Here is an 18,850-nt window from a genome sequence, read left to right on the forward strand (position 1 = left end):
GGATGATAGACGAACGGGATATGGGCATTGCCATTGGACATTGGGCAATGTGCAATGAAGCCGATTGCATCGAATCAAGGCCATTGAATGAACTCAACCTACCTTTCGCAGCGTCCTCTATAAATAGTTACAGCTGCCAGCCGCTAGAGTGCTGAATTATTACCGCCGATGAGCATGGAAAGTGATGAATATCTAGATTGTGGAGGGATAATGAATGGTAATCTTAAGATTCTATGCATGAATTTCGTAAAAAGTGCAGTGTATGACTTCCAAGATGATAAAAATTAGACAATTACAGATTAAAATTCATATAAAACGTTGGACTGCAAAACAACCATGCAACATTTGAAATTAGCAGTCAATGCTTAGTGTTTTGAATGTCGCTAATGCGTCAAATATGCCAGTCTAGGATGTTTGCTGTGATTCACGCATAGGCAGTTCAAGTTTGTGGGGTTTGTGTGGGCGGTAGCCGGCCTTATGTTTGCGTATCGTCAAAAACTGTGATTTTGATCATTGCTTATGGTACTGTGACATATAGATTCTACCCCCAGTCATATTTTACCAGAAGAAAACTAGCTGGGTGTAGTCAAGGCAACTACAGAGTACAGAGTTCAGTTACCAGGTAGGCTCGAAATTTTCCAGTTCGTTATTTTTTCTCCTATGTTAACAAACAGCTTGCAGTTTAAGTATAACTGGGTCAATTCGCACTCACCAACATCTTTTCTGCCATGCATGCATTTGCTTATAATTGACATTGTTCAGCGCCTATGTGATGTCAATGTGTGTATCTGGTTAGTTAGAACCAACACTTTCCCCGCGTTTGACGTCTCTCTCTCGGATGTGACGAAGATTCTATGTCGTCCGGCCAATCACATTCCATAACCGCAGCCGAGCCTCCGCTGACCTTGAACGGGATTGGCCGGACGGCGTAGAATCTTCGTCGTCCGAACTCCGAGAGACATCGAACGCGGGGTTTGACTTGAATTATTGAGAGGTGGTAGATCAGATTGAGAGTGGGAGAGGTGGCCATGGGCTGTGGGGCATGCAGCTGTGAGCATCCCTGAATTACCCAAAAAATTAACAATACAAGTTTGAAAATGCATGGCTTACCTGATATCATAATTTACAATCTACAAGAATTTGAAATAATATTAAAAAGTGGGTGATTTTTAAGACCTTTAAAAAGTGTCATATTTGTGTTGCGGTCTCAAAATACTATTTACCAAAAATACTATCAAACTCTATTTACCTCCTCAACATCCACTGATTCAGAGCCTCTGAATTAACATCAACAGATGTTGCAATTTTGTAAGATCTTTGGCTAGTCATAAAGCAGGCATCACCCTTTTGTTTTTGCAACCAAGGAGTGGTGCTATAGGTACCAACTACCAGATATCAGGAGATGTAGGTTTTAGGTTTATACCTACCTACCAACCTTTGGACGTATCTCAACATGATACGAAGATAGGGATGATGAGACATTCCTGGGAGACAGACATGAGCTATCATCTGTAGCAGATCCAAAAACAGGTAACCTTCATAGGTAGGTAGTGGAGGATGAAGGTTGCAGGGGGCACATTCTTAATTTCTTAAAGTTTCTCTAAATTAAAAAACTTGGGCTTCTATTCCAATCTTTATGCCCTGTTGTGCAGTTCAAGCAATACTTGTGGGTTAACCCGCGACCGCCTGGGGGGGGGTCGGATCCGAGCCCCCCCTCCGTTTTTCTTGAATAACTCATGAACCGCTTACGCTATCAACTTGAAACTTGGCATGCCTTCTCCCCCATCAATTTGACGTCTCCTGTGTAATTTTTAGGACATTTTTTCCATTTTCTTTTAGATATATCAATTTTAGTGATGTAACTACATGGCGTTTTCAGTCAAAAAGTGGTAAATGTTTTTAAAAAATCGCCAAAAATCGAGGTTTAAAGCAAATTGCAAATTAAGGACATGAAAAGACGCAGCTCAACGAGTTCTTTAAAATGGCTATCTCGGATTTTCCATAAAATGCGTTTTTCACCCCTAAAAATTCCAAAAACTATATTTTTTGGAAAACAGCTAATAAAATCCAAATTTTTTGAATTTTCAAAAAACCGGAATTTATGTTATAGAGCTCTATTAGAACATTAGGTGTCCCAAATTTCAACTTTCTATCTTGATTTTTTACCCCCAAATTGTAAAATATAGCTCCAACATGCATAGGGCATGGTGACGTCATAAGCATTTTCGCGAATTAGAGGCACTTCTGAACATCGCATGTGAAAACAAATGGCGTCACTAGATTCCTGGGACAAAGCTCGTCTAGAAAAAGGCATTTTTATGTCAAAAATAAAAAGTTGAAAAATTGACTTTTTTTCTTAGCCCTCGTTTAGTTATGTTTGGTATAAACGATTTTTTATGCTTTCAATGCACACTTATCACCAGCACAGTGACTTGGGGTCACATATAACCATTACCATCGGATTCGGCGTGAAAAATAAGCCATAAAACATGTGTCGCACGACCATGTAGCAGAAAGTGAAAACCGTGACCTTTCGTGACCTGACCTGACCTTGACCCCGTACTTAGTATGACCCCTATACGTACATGGTACCTTCACTAGGTCTTTGAGGTCATTTTTGGTGAGTTTCGAGCAGCAGCTATCGATTCCGCTGTCCGTAAGCCTAATCATGCAAAACCCCAGAATTTGACCTTTGACCTGACCTTGACCCGAAAGTTGACCTCAATCTTAAAATCTTAAGAGTGCTTTGGGAAGGTCTCGTAGAGACCTTTCGAACGCCGCCTCGCGGGGCTCGATACGACCATTGGTTCTCGAGATAACAGGGGGGGGGGGGGTCGGATCCGACCCCCCCCCCCCAGGCTGTCGTGGGTACGGAAATAGCCCAGGCGGTGCCGGGTTAAAAAGTTACCTTGAATGTTTGAATGGGCAGATTAACAGAGTGGGGAGGGGGGACAGCATTGGAATTGTGGTTTCTTTCTGGTCCCGCATTTTATTCTTCGGGTAGGTTAACCCCATCCAGTGCTTAGCCTTTCGGGAACTGTTCAGGCCGCTGTTGTTTTTGCCGCCTGCCCCAGTCAAGCCGCAAAGTTGATAGTCACACGAAGCTTATTTAGGGCCTCTGAGCATACAATTTCCAAATTAACAGGTTCTACAAAGCTCCTCTCTTTCATCTATGTATATGCATATGTTTAATAATAATTCTGGATTAGGCTGGTTTGAATGCAAGAAGCTTCATTGTACATCTGGGGAATTTACACTATGACTACAGGAAGGCAACGAGCCTCGTATCCATTGGGCCTAGAGGAGCTACGGCCTATACCGGAGAAATCTCACATCAGCTGTTATTCTCCGTACTCTGTGGTACCGGAAACTCCAACGCTGCTGTAGAACTTGTTGCGTTGGCCCCCTTATCTCAGTCGTCCATGCCGTGAACAGGACCCGGGAGACTCGTGCATTGTGCGCTAGAGCGGCTCGAACGGGCTCTCGCCGCACCTTCCCGATGCTAGGAATATATTTGCCTTACCTAAAGGCCAGCATCATTAAAAAGTGCTCTCAGAATATTGATTTGAATATGAATTAGAACGTTGATGTAAGCGATCGATATTCGGGACGTTTTTACTTGCTGTCATGGCTGTTCAACATGAAAACATTGTGTGCAAATTTTTAAGAGATCAGTGATCATTCGGAAGCTGCTCAATGAGAGCGAACGTTCTCTGCTTCGAGACCGTTTGCCATTGGCGCACGAAGACATCCTCCACTCGCTCTCCGGTCTCCAACTCGCTCGATTTTCGTAAAAGTCTGGTGAACAAAACCTGTTGTTTTATAGCGCTCAGCACTGCAAGAGCCAAGAGGCTTCTACATTTCACACTGCACAGCAAGATCTGGGTGAGGCGTGCCCGCGTATCAGTCTCCTCACTACTTGCCATATCACTTGACTGTCGTCAAGCCCAGTGTTGTTCCTGGTTCATCCCATCCCAGTCAGTCCCTCACCGCCTCAGCCTTTTGTCCTCTCTCCCTCACATCCCCTCCCTGTCCCTCTCAACCCCCGTCCCTCGCAGTCGCCACCCATCCCTCCCCGTCTCCCACCTCCCCAGCAGTGCCAAAGATGATGAAGCGATGACAGCGGCGGCGTGGATTCACCTTTGGACCGTGGACTCCGTCCCGGCTGACTCACCGGGTCGGCTGTGTTTTTAGGCCGCCGCTCGGCCGGCCGACCGGACGATACAGTTTGTCCACTGCCCCACGCGTTTGTTCACGATCCGGAGAGCTAGGCTGACTGACCGAGATCGATGACGTAACGTGCCCGGAGATAGGGACAAAAAAGTCACACGGACCAGGTGATTGGAGGGCGATGTTCACCGTGGGTGGGACGGAGATCGATTCAGTCGGCAGCAGTTCGTTCATGCTATTGCGTTCCCGCGCACACACGGGTGGTTAGTAATAGTTTTTGTATTGCAGTATTTGCATGTGGTGTTGTCGTGATGGGTTTAGCCCAGAGTGGGTTTCCGCGCAGCAGAGGTAAGTAGTTTACTCCGTCAGGCGATCTGTGGATTAGGAGGGATATTGACGTGCGTGTGCCGGCTGGTCGGCTCCCTAATGGTTCGCCTGCTTTCGACTGTTTATGGCTGCCCTCCAGTAGCGACTATATTCGCTCGGTCGGGCTCAAAGTGCACGGCCCGGCTCTCGTAGTTAGATCCGGGGGTGCGCGCTGGCGAGTTGTGGACGACGGCCATTGGCCGCCAACGATCGCGACTTGTTGATGGATTCTGGACGTTGGAGTGGGCTGCAGCAGTTGGCGCTCAGTTTTGCCGATTGATTTCGGATGGGCCAGTCCAGTGTTGGCCTGGAGCGGCGCCAGTCAGACCTCCTCGTGATCGTCGTGTCGTGACCAGAACGGACAGCCTCTCTGTTTGGATAGTGACCGAAACTCGTTAGTGTGCTGGTGACTGATGTTTGTGTAGTTTGGCATGCGTTCACGTTATCATGTAGTGTGGTGTAATTCAGATCATAGGTACTTAAACACAACGGATATTTATGTGACATCCTCAAGTACGAGTGCCGCTGTTTTGTTCTGCCTTGAGTGGTGACTCTGGTATTCTCATCTGCCTTGTAGTTTCATTTTCTTACGTCGCTACTCGCAATATCATCGTTTTCATTATTATCTCGTTTTGTCAGAGCAATAGCTGTAGGGTTATTCTAACGTCTGTTATCAAAATGTCCAATATGAAATATCGGCTGTACTTTCTGTGCACCGTTGGCATACCATCTAACCATACTCTCCCTTCCCCAACAGCCGTCGCTGCCGCTGCCGCCATGGAGGACCCCGTCGCCGGTGAATGCTCGGGCGACCTGTGCCCGGTCAGTGCCGTCGCTGCTGGTGCCGCTGAGGTGCCGTGCGTCAGTGCCGTGCTGCTCTGCTGCTCCCTGGGCCTGCTCTACGTGGGCAGTCTGTACGTGTGGCGGTCGGGCTTCTCGCGCGACCACCCGGCTACCATCCGCCGGCGGTTCGTCAGCGTGCTGCTGGTGTCTCTGGTGTCGCCGCTGTTCCCGCACCTGTACCTGCAGTACGGCCCCGGGCGCGCCAGTCCGCTGGCCGACCACTCCATCTGGCAGGTGATGGGGTTGAGGCTGAGCGGCCTGCTGCCCGCCCTGCTGCTGCCCTACCTGCTCACCGCCGTGCTGTTTCTCGGGCCGCTGGTACAGCAGTATCACGTGGGACACTGGAACATCTACCTGGAGCCCATGTACTGGTGGCAGAGCCTCCGGAACCTGGTCTGGGTGAGGAACCACATCGTGGCGCCATTCTCTGAGGAGTTCACGTTCCGGGCGTGCATGGTGCCTATGCTGGCCACGTGTATGTCGCCCCAGCAGCTCTACTTTTGCGCGCCGCTGTTCTTCGGTATCGCGCACCTGCATCATCTGATGGAGCGCCTCAGTCAGCGGCAGGGGGTGCTGAACGCCCTGGCCGCCAGCCTGTTCCAGTTCGCCTACACCACCGTGTTCGGCGTCTACTCGGTGAGTGAAGGGATAAGGTGGGTAGGGCCAGCCTGTTCCAGTTCGCCTACACCACCGTGTTCGGCGTCTACTCGGTGAGTGGAGGGATAGGGTGGGTAGGGCCAGCCTCTTCCAGTTCGCCTACACCACAGTGTTCGGCGTCTACTCGGTGAGTGAGAGGGATAAGGTGGGTAGGGCCAGCCTGTTCCAGTTCGCCTACACCACCGTGTTCGGCGTCTACTCGGTGAGTGAAGGGATAAGGTGGGTAGGGCCAGCCTGTTCCAGTTCGCCTACACCACCGTGTTCGGCGTCTACTCGGTGAGTGGAGGGATAGGGTGGGTAGGGCCAGCCTCTTCCAGTTCGCCTACACCACCGTGTTCGGCGTCTACTCGGTGAGTGGAGGGATAAGGTGGGTAGGGCCAGCCTGTTCCAGTTCGCCTACACCACCGTGTTCGGCGTCTACTCGGTGAGTGAAGGGATAAGGTGGGTAGGGCCAGCCTGTTCCAGTTCGCCTACACCACCGTGTTCGGCGTCTACTCGGTGAGTGAAGGGATAAGGTGGGTAGGGCCAGCCTGTTCCAGTTCGCCTACACCACCGTGTTCGGCGTCTACTCGGTGAGTGGAGGGATAGGGTGGGTAGGGCCAGCCTCTTCCAGTTCGCCTACACCACCGTGTTCGGCGTCTACTCGGTGAGTGGAGGGATAAGGTGGGTAGGGCCAGCCTGTTCCAGTTCGCCTACACCACCGTGTTCGGCGTCTACTCGGTGAGTGAAGGGATAAGGTGGGTAGGGCCAGCCTGTTCCAGTTCGCCTACACCACCGTGTTCGGCGTCTACTCGGTGAGTGAAGGGATAAGGTGGGTAGGGCCAGCCTGTTCCAGTTCGCCTATACCACCGTGTTCGGCGTCTACTCGGTGAGTGAAGGGATAAGGTGGGTAGGGCCAGCCTGTTCCAGTTCGCCTACACCACCGTGTTCGGAGTCTACTCGGTGAGTGAAGGGATAAGGTGGGTAGGGCCAGCCTGTTCCAGTTCGCCTACACCACCGTGTTCGGAGTCTACTCGGTGAGTGAAGGGATAAGGTGGGTAGGGCCAGCCTGTTCCAGTTCGCCTACACCACCGTGTTCGGAGTCTACTCGGTGAGTGGGACGGGAACTGGGAGCTGGTGAGCTGGCGTTAGGTCTGTCCTCAACATACTCGACATGAATCGAAACATTTCTTAAGTTAAGTTCATAGATGTATCGAAAGTATGACGTGTTATTTAGCCATAATGGAGTAACTGAAAGCACGATTTAGGCCTTTGAGGCTACTTGAAGGAACCAAATTCATTATGATAAGCTTTTTTTAATTTTCATCAGGTGCGTCATACTTTCCACATCAACGTAAATGAATCACATCCCTCACCAACCCACAATCACTGCTGATTGGCAATCACTAATGTCTGCTCCCCTCTCCTGCCCACAGGCGTACCTGTTTGTGCGCACTGGCCACATGACTGCCCCGTTCATGGCACACGCCTTCTGTAACCACATGGGCTTCCCGGACGTGACCGGTCTGCTGGCCGAGCCTGAGCCGCGGCGCGCTAAGCTGGTGCTCGCCTACGTCACGGGACTGGTGGTGTGGTACCTACTGCTGGGGGCTCTCACAACGCCTGCAGTGTATGGGAACACGGTGTACTATAGCGCGGCGGTGTGACGACTGCGGACTGGGGGTGGTGTGTGGTAGCGCTGGATAGCGCTGCTGTGTTAAGGGTGGCGGCAGTGGGGTGTGGGGTGCGGTCGTATGAGGACAGACGTCAGCAAGTGTCTCTGGAGGGAAAAGGATGGTGGCAGTGACGGGACTTGCCAAGGTTGGAAGATTTAGACAGATGACAGTGATAGCTGTGTGTCTGGAAGATGCGGTTACGTGCCTGAGCGTTTGGTGAAGACTGGAGTGCCTGTCGTTGACTGCGCACTGCCGCTTTCCGCCCGATCGCTGCCTTCATACTCCCTGGTGTTGTAGACGGACAGGCCTCACACAGACTCCGAGGCTGGAGTCGGCACAAACCAGAGGCCGCGCACGTCGTATGTTTTACAGCGGAGGGCGGTATGTGCTGGTTTACAGTGACAGTGAAGAAAATGGAGAGGTCGAATGAGGTTCAAATGAAGAGTGGAGCCTGGGCACGTCGTGGTGGACAAATGCAAAGCTATATCATTGTATCGGCCGATGATACGGAAGGCAGTGAGGGACGGGTGTCTCAGGATCTACCCCTGGAATTTCGGCTAACGAATGGAGAAAGAACGTTGGTGTTGGCTGGGTTAGTACAGCGTTTTCATCAGTTCCGCTTTTTTAGGTGTTTTTTGGTTCTTACTGCTGCATTGTGAGCCCATTTTTTGCTGTCCCACTAGTCTTATTTGTTTACTACATAGATGCCCGGTTCTGTTCTTCAAACGGGAAGTTTTGGAGGTTTGTGCTGTGGGGTTGTGCCATAACACACTGACGTGTCGACGAGCTGTTGTGATGTGATTTGCGCTCTAACGCTGGAGAAACTAGGACATAGGCTCCTGTGTTGCTGTGAGCTGAGCTAATGGAGGGTACTGTGCGCGCCTGTGATCAGTTCTGCCACTGTGGCGGACGCGGGCACCGTATGGCTGTCTCTAGGACCGGCCGGGTCCGGCCTGTGCTGCCGAACAGCGGCGACAGAACGGGCTGAGGAAACACTCAAAACCGTTCATGTTACGTTCGTGTGTTTGACTCGTTCAGTCAAGTTAACATTGGGCTGGATTGAGTAGCTTCGATTGTCACTAGTCGGGATGTCGCGCAAAGCTTGGCTGTCGCGTGTGCAATGAGTGGTGCAACATCTCGATGAGAAGAGAGGGCCCGCCGGGCGGTGCCTCTGAGAATGTTCGAACGGTTAGGATAAAATTGGATCGGCAAGAGGAGCCTGCTGGAGCTGAAGTTCACCGGCTACCAGTGGCTGAGCCGTCTAGTGCCTGCGACTGGGGCCGTGACTTAGCGTCGGGAAGCTGAACTCGCTGGAACCGATATCGTCGATCCTTGTCCTGGCTGTTGTGAAGTGGTGATTGCTCTCTGTTGGTGGTGTTACTCACGGCACAATATGGCATGACAGACGCACAGTATTGGTCACCAGCGGTGTAACTGGCTCCTGTAGCGGCTGTCTTCTCACTTTTGTGTTGTGCCGCGCGGATTACGGGGGACGGGGTGCACCGCTGGACGTGGTGAGAGCGATAACATAACGTGTGTCGAGTAGATCAGCCGCATAGTCCGTGTGAAGTGCTTTTGGGGGACCGAAAATAATGCATTAGGTGTTGTCAGGTTGTCGTGGATTGTATTGGTCTGGTTACCTAAAGAGCGTCAGGCGCACACTCAGAATCAGAGAAACCGTGAACCGCTTCACTTTCGTACAAAGAGTCCAATTCTTCCATTAAAACAGCGTAACATCTAATTTTTCAGCTACCTCTTGGAGCGGGTCCCCCTGCTGAGCTCTAACCGATCTCTGCCGTCTGCCGCGCGCTGTACCGGACTGTTGTCTGTGTGTTGGGTCCGTGTGAACGCCACCGGGCCCAGGCAGTGACAAATACAACTAACGCCGATATTTCTCAGAGCTGTTTGTACTGGGGTGACACCGGGATTCGGATACGTATCAGATAGTAGGACTGTATAATGCAGCGAACAATGTTGCGAGCGGCAAGACATTCCAAACCTAGTCGCGATGCACACAAGCCACTCGCCAAATGTCGCACTTGAGGTAGGTATATTCTCCGTACTTATGAACTCGATTAAAAGCAATGATGAACACGCATGCAAATACATTGGCAAAAGATGGTATATGAGTACATGTTGGTAACGGTAAGGCACTTGGACCTCGTGAGGCCTTTCTCTGCCACAGCCGCATACAATAAAATTATTGATTACAAACCGCCAAAGCTCGACACTGTGTGATATCCTCTAATACGTTCCGCAGGGAAGCTGGCTACAATCGAGATCAGGCGCCCAAAGGACATAAAAGTACACAAGTTGACTCAGGCGTCGTGTGAACCTCACGCAATGGATACCTGAATCATGAAAATGCTACGGATATACGTGAATACAATCATTAAAGCCTGTATAAAATGCGAGCGTACATTTGCGCAGTCACTTCTTAAAACGCCTTACACTCCCCGAGGTCGAGCATGGGACCACTGACCACTACAAGCTCACGAAATATTCATAACAGTAGAGCCCCACACTCGCACTCACAGCTCCAGTCAGCACAGCCCGCGGGGCCCAGCATCCGCCACCTGACGGCGACCCGCGCTACTCCTCCTTCCCCGCGTCACCGGCGTCCGTCTCCTCGCTCCCATCACTCTCTCCGTCCTCCGCCCTCCCCTCTCTCTGCTCCCTCTCCTCTCTCTCGGCCCTTTCCCTCATCGCCGCCTTGTTGGGCCTCCGCCGCAGTCCGCTGTAGTCGTACAGGTGCTCCTTTTTGCCCACCGAGGGCCGGCGCGCTCCCCGCTCCGCCTCTCGCGCGGCCGCCTCGCGCTCCAGACGCTGGTAGCGCCACCAGACGTAGCTGTAGAAGGAGACGATGAGCGCGGCGGAGATGGCCAGAGGGATGAGCGAGTACAGGAACCGCTCCAGGGTCAGCACCCAGACGTCGCAGCCGTAGTGCTCCCACATGTACTGAGTCGTGTTAGCCTGGCAACGGACGAAAGGGGATGAGTGGAAGGAGGGGAGACCGCCGGCGGGGGGCGACAGACAATAGGGGAGCAGCGCTCAGCTTGGTAACATAATCGAAGGGGCTGACACTGAGGCTAGTGATTCTCCAAAACTCCGCCCTTATCCGTAGTGCCTGCACTCAATGACTGGCAGGACATGACTTTCCGTGATCACTGATCACTCCACATTGCTGACTGTAATATCGCCATCTTGATCACTGAAAGTGATTATGACGGCGAAATCACAAAAAGCAAGACTTAGGGTCCCACGTGCACTATTATCCTCTATCGTTCTTTTATAAATAGACCCGTCCCTGGCGTTGGTGAGCCTCCCAACCATTGCAAAGCTCACCATATCAATAATATCGCGGCAAGTCTGCCAGTCGCGGGTGTCCTTGATGATATCCTTAGCGTGTATCTGCTCCATGTCGTACTGGGGCCGACAGAAGTCGCACATGTCCGCGCTGGCGTTCACAGCCTTGTGAGCAGGAAACTCCAGCTGAAATGAACACAGTGGGGATGACGAGAGGTTAGAGTCGGCGTGAGATTACAGTGGAAATGAAACCGAAAACAGGAAACTTTGAGACCGAAATATAAATCCAAAAAAGCATACATCTTCATGATATTTCAAGCATACATTTCATGAGTTTCATCGGATACTGCCTTGCGCAGCACGTCACCAAGCTGCGAAAACACTTCCTCCACGTAACTAATACACCGACTACGTAAGATTCCAGCCACTCACTGCTTCATCTATCACATCCACATCCACATTTGCGCTCCTCTTTCGCCTTATCCACACGGCACCCCCCACATCCCACCGTCGCTGCCTCACCTGCATACACCTGCGGAACGCCGCGTCCGTGTCCATGAAGCGGGTGACGCCGTCCTTGAGCCGGTAGGCGCCGTTGGTGCCCCTCTCCAGGCAGCGCTCGCAGCGGCTCACCGCCAGCAGCTCCGTGTAGTAGGCGTACGCGCGCAACATCATGTGGGTCGAGTCCCGGTCCAGCAGCTCGTGCGCGCACGCTGACTGGTCGGGGCCAGACTGCGGGGAAGGGAGGGGGAATGGTGTCACTGCGGTAACCGTATGTTGAACCATATTGTGGTTACGCCATGCAAAGGCAAAAAGACTTACAAAAGAGATGCTCAGATTGGGTTAACTAACAAGGAAGGCAGGTGAAATAAGAAACAACAGTGCTTTAGTTACCTATAACTTTCCAGGTCACCTAACAGCGTTGTCCCTACTCAAAACGCTTACAGGCTACCGAAATAAGAGTTAAGCTGAGGTCCCACTCATTACTTTATTGCGACCGATGCAGTCCCTCCCCGACCTTCCCACCATCCGCCACTTCGTCTATCCCCCTGAAACGCCCCCGGCCCACTCACCCCCACAATGGTGGTGTACGCCCGCTCCAGATCTGACATTAGCGGGTAGCAGCTCAGACACGCCGTCAGGGGACGCGCCGACATGATCATACAGCGCGAGATGCTGCCGGCACGGAGACAGAGTAAAGGTCAGAGGTCACGGGTTAGGGGTTAGCGACGGGCAGATACATTTGACGATGGTACCAAGACGAATAGGGCTTGGCTGACACAAGAAGCATAACAGATGTGAATTTGTCAAACAGGGTGATCAAATACTGTTTGAGAAAAAAGGACGATAAAATGATTCGAAGATTAAATGGACCGACACATTCCAATTCCAAGCAATGCAGGGTGGTAAGCCTCAGGTTATTGAGCGTTCTAGATTCGTCGCATCAATGGGAAGAGCGAAGACCGCTTGGGCACTGACCCCGACAGGCTATCGGCCAGATTGTTGAGCTCCATCGTGCATTTTGTCGAGGTGCTCGGTTCAGCATGATAGGAGTCGGGCACGTCGCAGTCACGGTCCCTGGAGGCAAACAATGTTCCGTTACAAAGATCACCAGATAACACGTTACAGGGTCTCATAATCGTGACCTGTTTGCTGCACTGCTGTAGTAACAATGTACTGCTGCAGAGCCTGTCCAGGTCACTGTCCAGGTCATGACAGGTCACAAGAAGAAGACATGTCTGTGCAACCATGTTATTTCACTAGGAAAAGATAGATTGATTTGAAAGACACCTAAATTCTGGATTAATGACCACTAAACAGCATTTGGCCAAACGCATGAATGCAGCATGTATGCATCTGCATCAATCCAACCCAACTCACTTTGAGAGACAGGCAGTTGGTGAGACCAGCAGGACCAAAGCAGCCTGAAAGAGCAGCATGGAACATCAAATGGAAGCGCTATCAACCTGACCTCGATGGGTGACTCAACATCAGGATAGGTAACTCCCTGCAAATTACAATGATAAATAATCCCAGAATCAGAATGCCTATGTTAAATGGGATGCTAATGCAAGCAATAGAAAACACAATAACTTTAAAGCTACAAGTACATGTGCCCCATTCTTACATCATAGTTTCAACCTGCATATTGTTGTTCAACCTGCAAATACACCAATTGTGGGAAATGGTGAGCAGGAGAGAAAAGTTGGGAAGGAAACTGAAAGGTGAAAATCAAGTCCAAACTCATGAATCCTATCTAATTGAGGAAACAATCAACTTACCACAACAAACCCCCCACAGATGAGTACCATAGTGCAAGGAAAAAGGTGATCGACTAGTAACTTCAACTTCAGCTTGAGCGTCCACAAATTTACAGGGACTTGCAGCAGACCCAACCAGCCTCCAGGGACTTCCTTTGTTTGATGAAACTGTAATATCACAGCCTGCAAGACATGAAAATAGGCAATTAAGTAAACAAAACTGCTGCCTACTGTTTGGTTAAAAAAAATGAAACTAAGAAATCAAATGAGTGGGAAGTGCGGAAGTGGCTGGGAAGCGGAAGTAAACAACCAGCGGAAGTGGTTGGGAAGCGGAAGTGAACAACCAGTCAGGAAAGACAAAACTAACCCCGCATTCGATGTCTCTCGGACGGCGAAGATGCTACGTCGTCCGGCCAATCCCGCTCAAGGTTAGCGGGGGCACGGCTGCGGCGGCTGCGGTTATGGAACGTGATTGGCCAAACGACGTAGAATCTTCGCCGTCCGAGAGACATCGAACGCGGGGTTAATGTAAGCAAATCATTTGTTATTCACACACCAATGCCATCCTCACTATTGTATCATCAACATTAACCCGCGCCCCGTAGGGGTATCGGCGGACTCTACAACCCGTAGGGGGGGGGGGGGGGTGGCGTTTCAGTTCCCCGTAAGATTTCGGAACTTTACCGGCCGATTTTCAAAGTTCAAACGGCGTTGGATAGCCCTATAACCACGGAACTACCTTGTGAGTTGTGACCCAATTTCAGTGACCTCGGTCCAGCCGATCACGTCACCGGTCACAGGTCAGGTCAAAGGTCGAGTTTTCACAGTTTACAGGCATTTCAAGATGTGTGTTGTAAAATCGAGTAAAAGGCATATGTTATTGAAAATAATCGACGGGGGAATTATCCATAAAACAAATATTTTTATACCAGGTCAGGTCACACTACAGAGGTCAGATCACTGAGGGTCACACAACGAAAGTGGCGTGTCATAATGTCTTATGGTCCATTTTACATGACAAATGCGATCATGTGGGTCAGGCAACCTTTGGGAGCCAGTTCAGGTTATATTCTGGTGAAGGTCAGGTCAGGTCAAACCAGGTCAAATTTTAAAGTTGAAATTTTTGCATAAAATGGGTATCGATTCGATGCACCTCGTCACGGGGAGGCTAATGGTGGTCTTTGTTTTGCGCTTCATGGTGTAGAATCGCTGAAAATTGAGTTGGAAAATTTGACGTCATCAATTATGAAGTCTTTTCTTTTCGCTGTAACTTGGCCAAATAGAGGTGTATCAACCTTAAATTTGGCACCTATGTGGATAGAAGGTGGTAGGGACTATTACATATATTCCGTTTTTTTTTCCGAAAGTTGAAATACTTTTGGGATTTTTTGGCTAAGTATTGTAGGTACCTATCATTTTTTATTTATTTATGGGGTCAAAACAAAAAAATTCAAAAAATCTGAGATAGCACTTAGCAGTGTTATATGCTATAGCCCTGTTAATTCTACAAATTATATGTGCTGAACATTTTTCTCTATCTTCAAAGCTGTAGGCCTGACAGCTCTTCCCCAGAAACCTTTTTTCGGGTCAAATATGGCAGAACATGACGTTACACTGACGTCATTTGTGACTAGCCTATCACAGCCTCTGGATATATTTTGGTCACAATGTGTAAAATTGATGACTGGAGAGGCCCTGACAGTTTGTTGACGATATCTGCAGTCGTTTATGAGATATCTATGGAAAAGGACAGGGGGTGTTTTGTCCCCCCCCCCCCTACGGAGCGTGGATTAATATGCAAACCACCTCCCTCACACACTACTGAAAGCACAGCCTAGAAACAGACAAAACACCAAAGGCACACACATGGGGGAGGGGGAGGGGGAGGGAGGAACAGTGCATGGGCCCCATGTCTTCCCCATTTAAATTGTGGGGGGAGGGGCATTTGAGGCAGCCTAAGCTTTGATGGATCCTTGAATGGGCCCCTAATCTTTAAACCACAAGACCATCTGAAAATAGCTGAAATGATGATCCAAAAGACCAGGAGGGCCCATCTCAATCTCGGGCCCTCTCACTCCTCAGGGAGCAAGCGCAGGCCCATACGAGTTCATGTAGGGCAACATCTGGCTATGGCCTGGGACCCTTGGGGATGGGGGTCCCAGTGAGTTTGCAGGTCGTGTCCCCCAACAAAAAATCCTGTGTGTGCACCTGCAAAACATCCTTCACCCACAGCCTTCACACTATATAGGGCCTTGGCCTTCACCTCTTGCTTCACCTTGCAGTTCTGTTTAGTCCCTTGTTTGCCTCTGTTCGCCTTGCTGACTGGTCGCCTCAGTTCTCTATATACCGTGGTCGCCTCGGGCGCCTCGGGTCCCGTGCTGTCACGTGACTGGTCAAGGTCGAGGCTCAAAGGTCAAAGCCCTCGACTGCCCTCGACCACCATCGGCTGCGTGATGCGTCACCACGTCACTTCAGCTGAGGCTGACCCTCCTGTTGCACGGCAGAACCTTTTCTTATATCAATATTTTGATTTGAAAGACTTTCACCAACAATACAGACAAAGATAGTGGAACAAAAATATTTTGGAAGGAGCATATGAAGAAGCACATACCTAGTCAGGGGGTGTCGAAGTCTAGTAGGAAAATCTGGCAAATTCCCTGCGTGACGTCACGTCGGGACTGACCGACGGCACTTTGCACTGAAGGATACGGCGGATTGGCTATTTTTGAAAAATGATTAAAAATACTTATGTGCTGTTATGACACATACAACCATTAGCGTCGCCACGGGGGGGCAAGCGGGGCAGCTTGCCCCCCCAACCTCGGACCGGGCACCCCCTGAGATCGATACATATCCGATGAGATTTTGGAGTCGGGAAAAAATGGGGGTACCTTTCTGAGAAGGCCTGTGAGGTCAGACTCTGTTGGAGCGTGCAGTTCAAACCAGAGTCGGAGTTGCAGTCGCCAAAATCTTCAAGACTTCGACTCTAAACACGGAAATGTCAATGCTGTGATTCATTCCGTGTTCCTATTTGGTTCTTTATCACATTTTATGGCTGATTTTCATAAGTTTGGGGTGCTGACACATAATTTTCGTTCAAAGCGTGACACGAAATCTTCGGGGCCTTTCTCAACTCTCGTCAAATGTCTGCGACAGGCTCAAGTACCGTTCAAGTGCCGCAGGGCTCATGAGCTTGCCTTTCACACAGGCTCCTAAGGAGCTCCACTGAGCTCTAAGAAGCTTTCAGAGGGCCCAAACCAGCCCCTGATAGTCCCACTCAAGATTGTCCCACTGGTGTCCATGTTCTCTGAGGGCCCATACAGGGATCTTTGAGGACCTTATACATACGTAGACCTCTGAAGGGCCACACGAATCTTTGAGGATGCCTTTGAAAATTTAACATAACCATAACTGGCCTCTGATAGTTCAGCCGAACTTTTCAGGCGACAGACTTTGCTAACCCCAAGCCCGAAGCCGGCATCTGAGGGGTCACAACTCACGTGTCCCTCCTAGGGCCGCAACACATGCTTCTTATGTTTCTACGTAGGGTCCTTAGGGATTCAACACAGATCCCGATGGCTCAACTTTACACTGTTATCCGAGGGCTCCAGGCTCTCCCTGGGCCTAGTCTCTTAGCGCCCTCCGCCCACACTGGCTTCTGAGGGCCACCTTGGGCTCGGAAAGCCCTAAAGCACCACATACACGTAAATATTTGGGGTGACCCACACCGATCTCCAGGATCCTAAGCAGGCTTCTGAGAGTCCACACTGACCCTGAGTGACCTGAAATGGCCTAGAAGTCCCAAGCCTATATCTCTAAGGGATCCCTTGCTGCTATTCCGTGCGTAACTTTTGGTTCCGTTAATTTTTTCCCCTTCACACGAAAAACGAGAAACTTTTTGTTCACACTCGAGTGAACAAAACACTTCCTCTTACTGGAGCAAAGATGAATTACTTTCGATTCACACTTCCGACATTCACTCCCCGCCGAATGCCCAACTTAGCTACAATCGGCGGCTGGGATAAGCCCTATGCATTTCATGTAAAACATCTGCATGCATGCGTGAATGGAGTTTTAGCAGGGTGATGCAATTAAATGGACCGTTTTTAATCATTTTGCTGGGTGATGATCATGAGCGACGAGGGCGCCTGCACAGGGGCCCTCTGCAGGGCGTCGGCCATTGCAGCCACTGTAATTCTAACGGTCGTTTTTGTCCACAAATTTCAAAATTGCGAATTTTTTCTGTAAAAAACATACATGTTATAGCTAGAAGGAAAATGTTGTCACCATCAGATTCCTCGCACCATTGCGCGTCGAATGATATGTAAAACGAGTGCGTAACGACTGGGGAAAGGCAAGATTTAACACAAAAGTTGATTTTGCCCCCCCAACCGAAAATCTCTGGCGACGCCTATGCATACAACGCTTATCAGCATGTTCCTCATCATGTGATAAAGCCATATCCGTGGTCGAAAATAGCTGAGCCCCTCCCAATTTCCAACCACCGACCTCATAAGCAAAGGATGTAAGCGTAATCCTTAAGGGCGACTTTCCAATACATATCCGTACCAGGGCACTAAAGAGCAGTGCTGCCAGATGGGGAATGCTGTAATCCTCCATATCAGTTACAAAAATCCTCCAGATTCCTCCAAATCCTATTGGTAGATATAGAAAGGCGGTCTTGGACGCTGCGGGGGGCTATACCCCCAAAAAAGTTTCACCAAATTCTAAAAACTCATCGGATTTCGAATCCTTTCGCACTGCTGTGCAGTTAAAAAAATACTTTTTCTTTTAACAGTTGCTGAGTTTTCGTTTTATCTTAAAAAACGAAAGTCGATTTCGGGCGCTGCAGGGGGGCCGGGGGCATTTGCCCCAAATGTCCCCCTTAGATCCGCCAGTAGTTTTGTACCCTCGTAAATATAGCTACAGACTGAGACATTCTGCAGTCTCACGGTGATAAAGGATGTGATATATCCTAACGGATAGGGTGACGCTGGGCAGGAAAATGCCTTTTTAGTCTTGAATGTGTTATATTTTTCCTTGAAATTGAATATAATAATCGGACGACAAATCCTCCAGATTTTCCTCCAGAATCAAAAATCCTCCAAAAGCGAAATTTGTCCGCAAATAGAGTTCAAAATCCTCCAGATTTGCGGAAATCCTCCAAATCTGGCAGCACTGCTAAAGAGTCGGGTACTCCAAAGTTTTTCCTAGTATATACTAGAATCCTACTATATCATCTAGAAAAATAACTAGAACTGAGAGGTTACAACTATATACCGAAAATTATCCCAGGATATGGCTGCGCTCAAACGCGGCGCAGCTGGCGCTCGCGTTTCGATACATTGCGCGTAATATTTATACACAATGCGGCCTGTGGTGTTTCGCGCGGGGTGTTTATTGGTGTTCTCTCTTCATTTAAAGAGTTTATAATTGTGCTGACTAAGTATCAATAACTATCGTATGCATAAAAATCCGCTCTTCATCATGCATGGAAAAGTCTGAAAGGGCTTTCTGGGCAGTTGTGTGCAAATCTGCAAACTGCTGAGCTTGAATTTTGATTTCAATTTGGGTGATCATGATGGGCCAGCC

General features: G+C 49.7%; 2 protein-coding genes across 3 annotated transcripts; one reads left to right on the top strand and one right to left on the bottom strand.

Moving 5' to 3' along the window:
• Nucleotides 1–408: 408 nt before the first annotated feature.
• Nucleotides 409–9,589, top strand: LOC122388645 (CAAX prenyl protease 2-like). The gene is made up of 3 exons (XM_043379874.1): nucleotides 409–622; nucleotides 5,294–6,015; nucleotides 7,452–9,589. Exons 2-3 carry the CDS (start codon nucleotides 5,314–5,316, stop codon nucleotides 7,680–7,682), a joined length of 933 nt encoding a protein of 310 aa, XP_043235809.1. The 5' UTR covers nucleotides 409–622; nucleotides 5,294–5,313; the 3' UTR covers nucleotides 7,683–9,589.
• Nucleotides 9,590–9,719: 130 nt separating this feature from the next.
• LOC122388644 (osteopetrosis-associated transmembrane protein 1-like) lies at nucleotides 9,720–17,830 on the bottom strand. Of its 2 annotated transcripts, none has more exons than XM_043379872.1 (8): nucleotides 17,768–17,830; nucleotides 13,280–13,441; nucleotides 12,879–12,922; nucleotides 12,477–12,575; nucleotides 12,071–12,173; nucleotides 11,520–11,729; nucleotides 11,037–11,183; nucleotides 9,720–10,664 (listed from the first exon to the last, which is right to left on the bottom strand). In XM_043379872.1, exons 2-8 carry the CDS (start codon nucleotides 13,307–13,309, stop codon nucleotides 10,284–10,286), a joined length of 1,014 nt encoding a protein of 337 aa, XP_043235807.1. In that variant the 5' UTR covers nucleotides 13,310–13,441; nucleotides 17,768–17,830; the 3' UTR covers nucleotides 9,720–10,283. The 2 variants fall into 2 exon arrangements, with proteins under 2 accessions (XP_043235807.1, XP_043235808.1); XM_043379873.1 differs by lacking the exon at nucleotides 17,768–17,830 and adding an exon at nucleotides 17,563–17,589.
• Between the last annotated feature and the right edge of the window lie 1,020 nt (nucleotides 17,831–18,850).

The sequence above is a fragment of the Amphibalanus amphitrite genome, unplaced genomic scaffold, assembly GCF_019059575.1.
Source record: "Amphibalanus amphitrite isolate SeventyFive unplaced genomic scaffold, NRLGWU_Aamphi_draft 000329F_arrow, whole genome shotgun sequence".
Classification (NCBI taxonomy): Eukaryota; Metazoa; Arthropoda; class Thecostraca; order Balanomorpha; family Balanidae; genus Amphibalanus; species Amphibalanus amphitrite.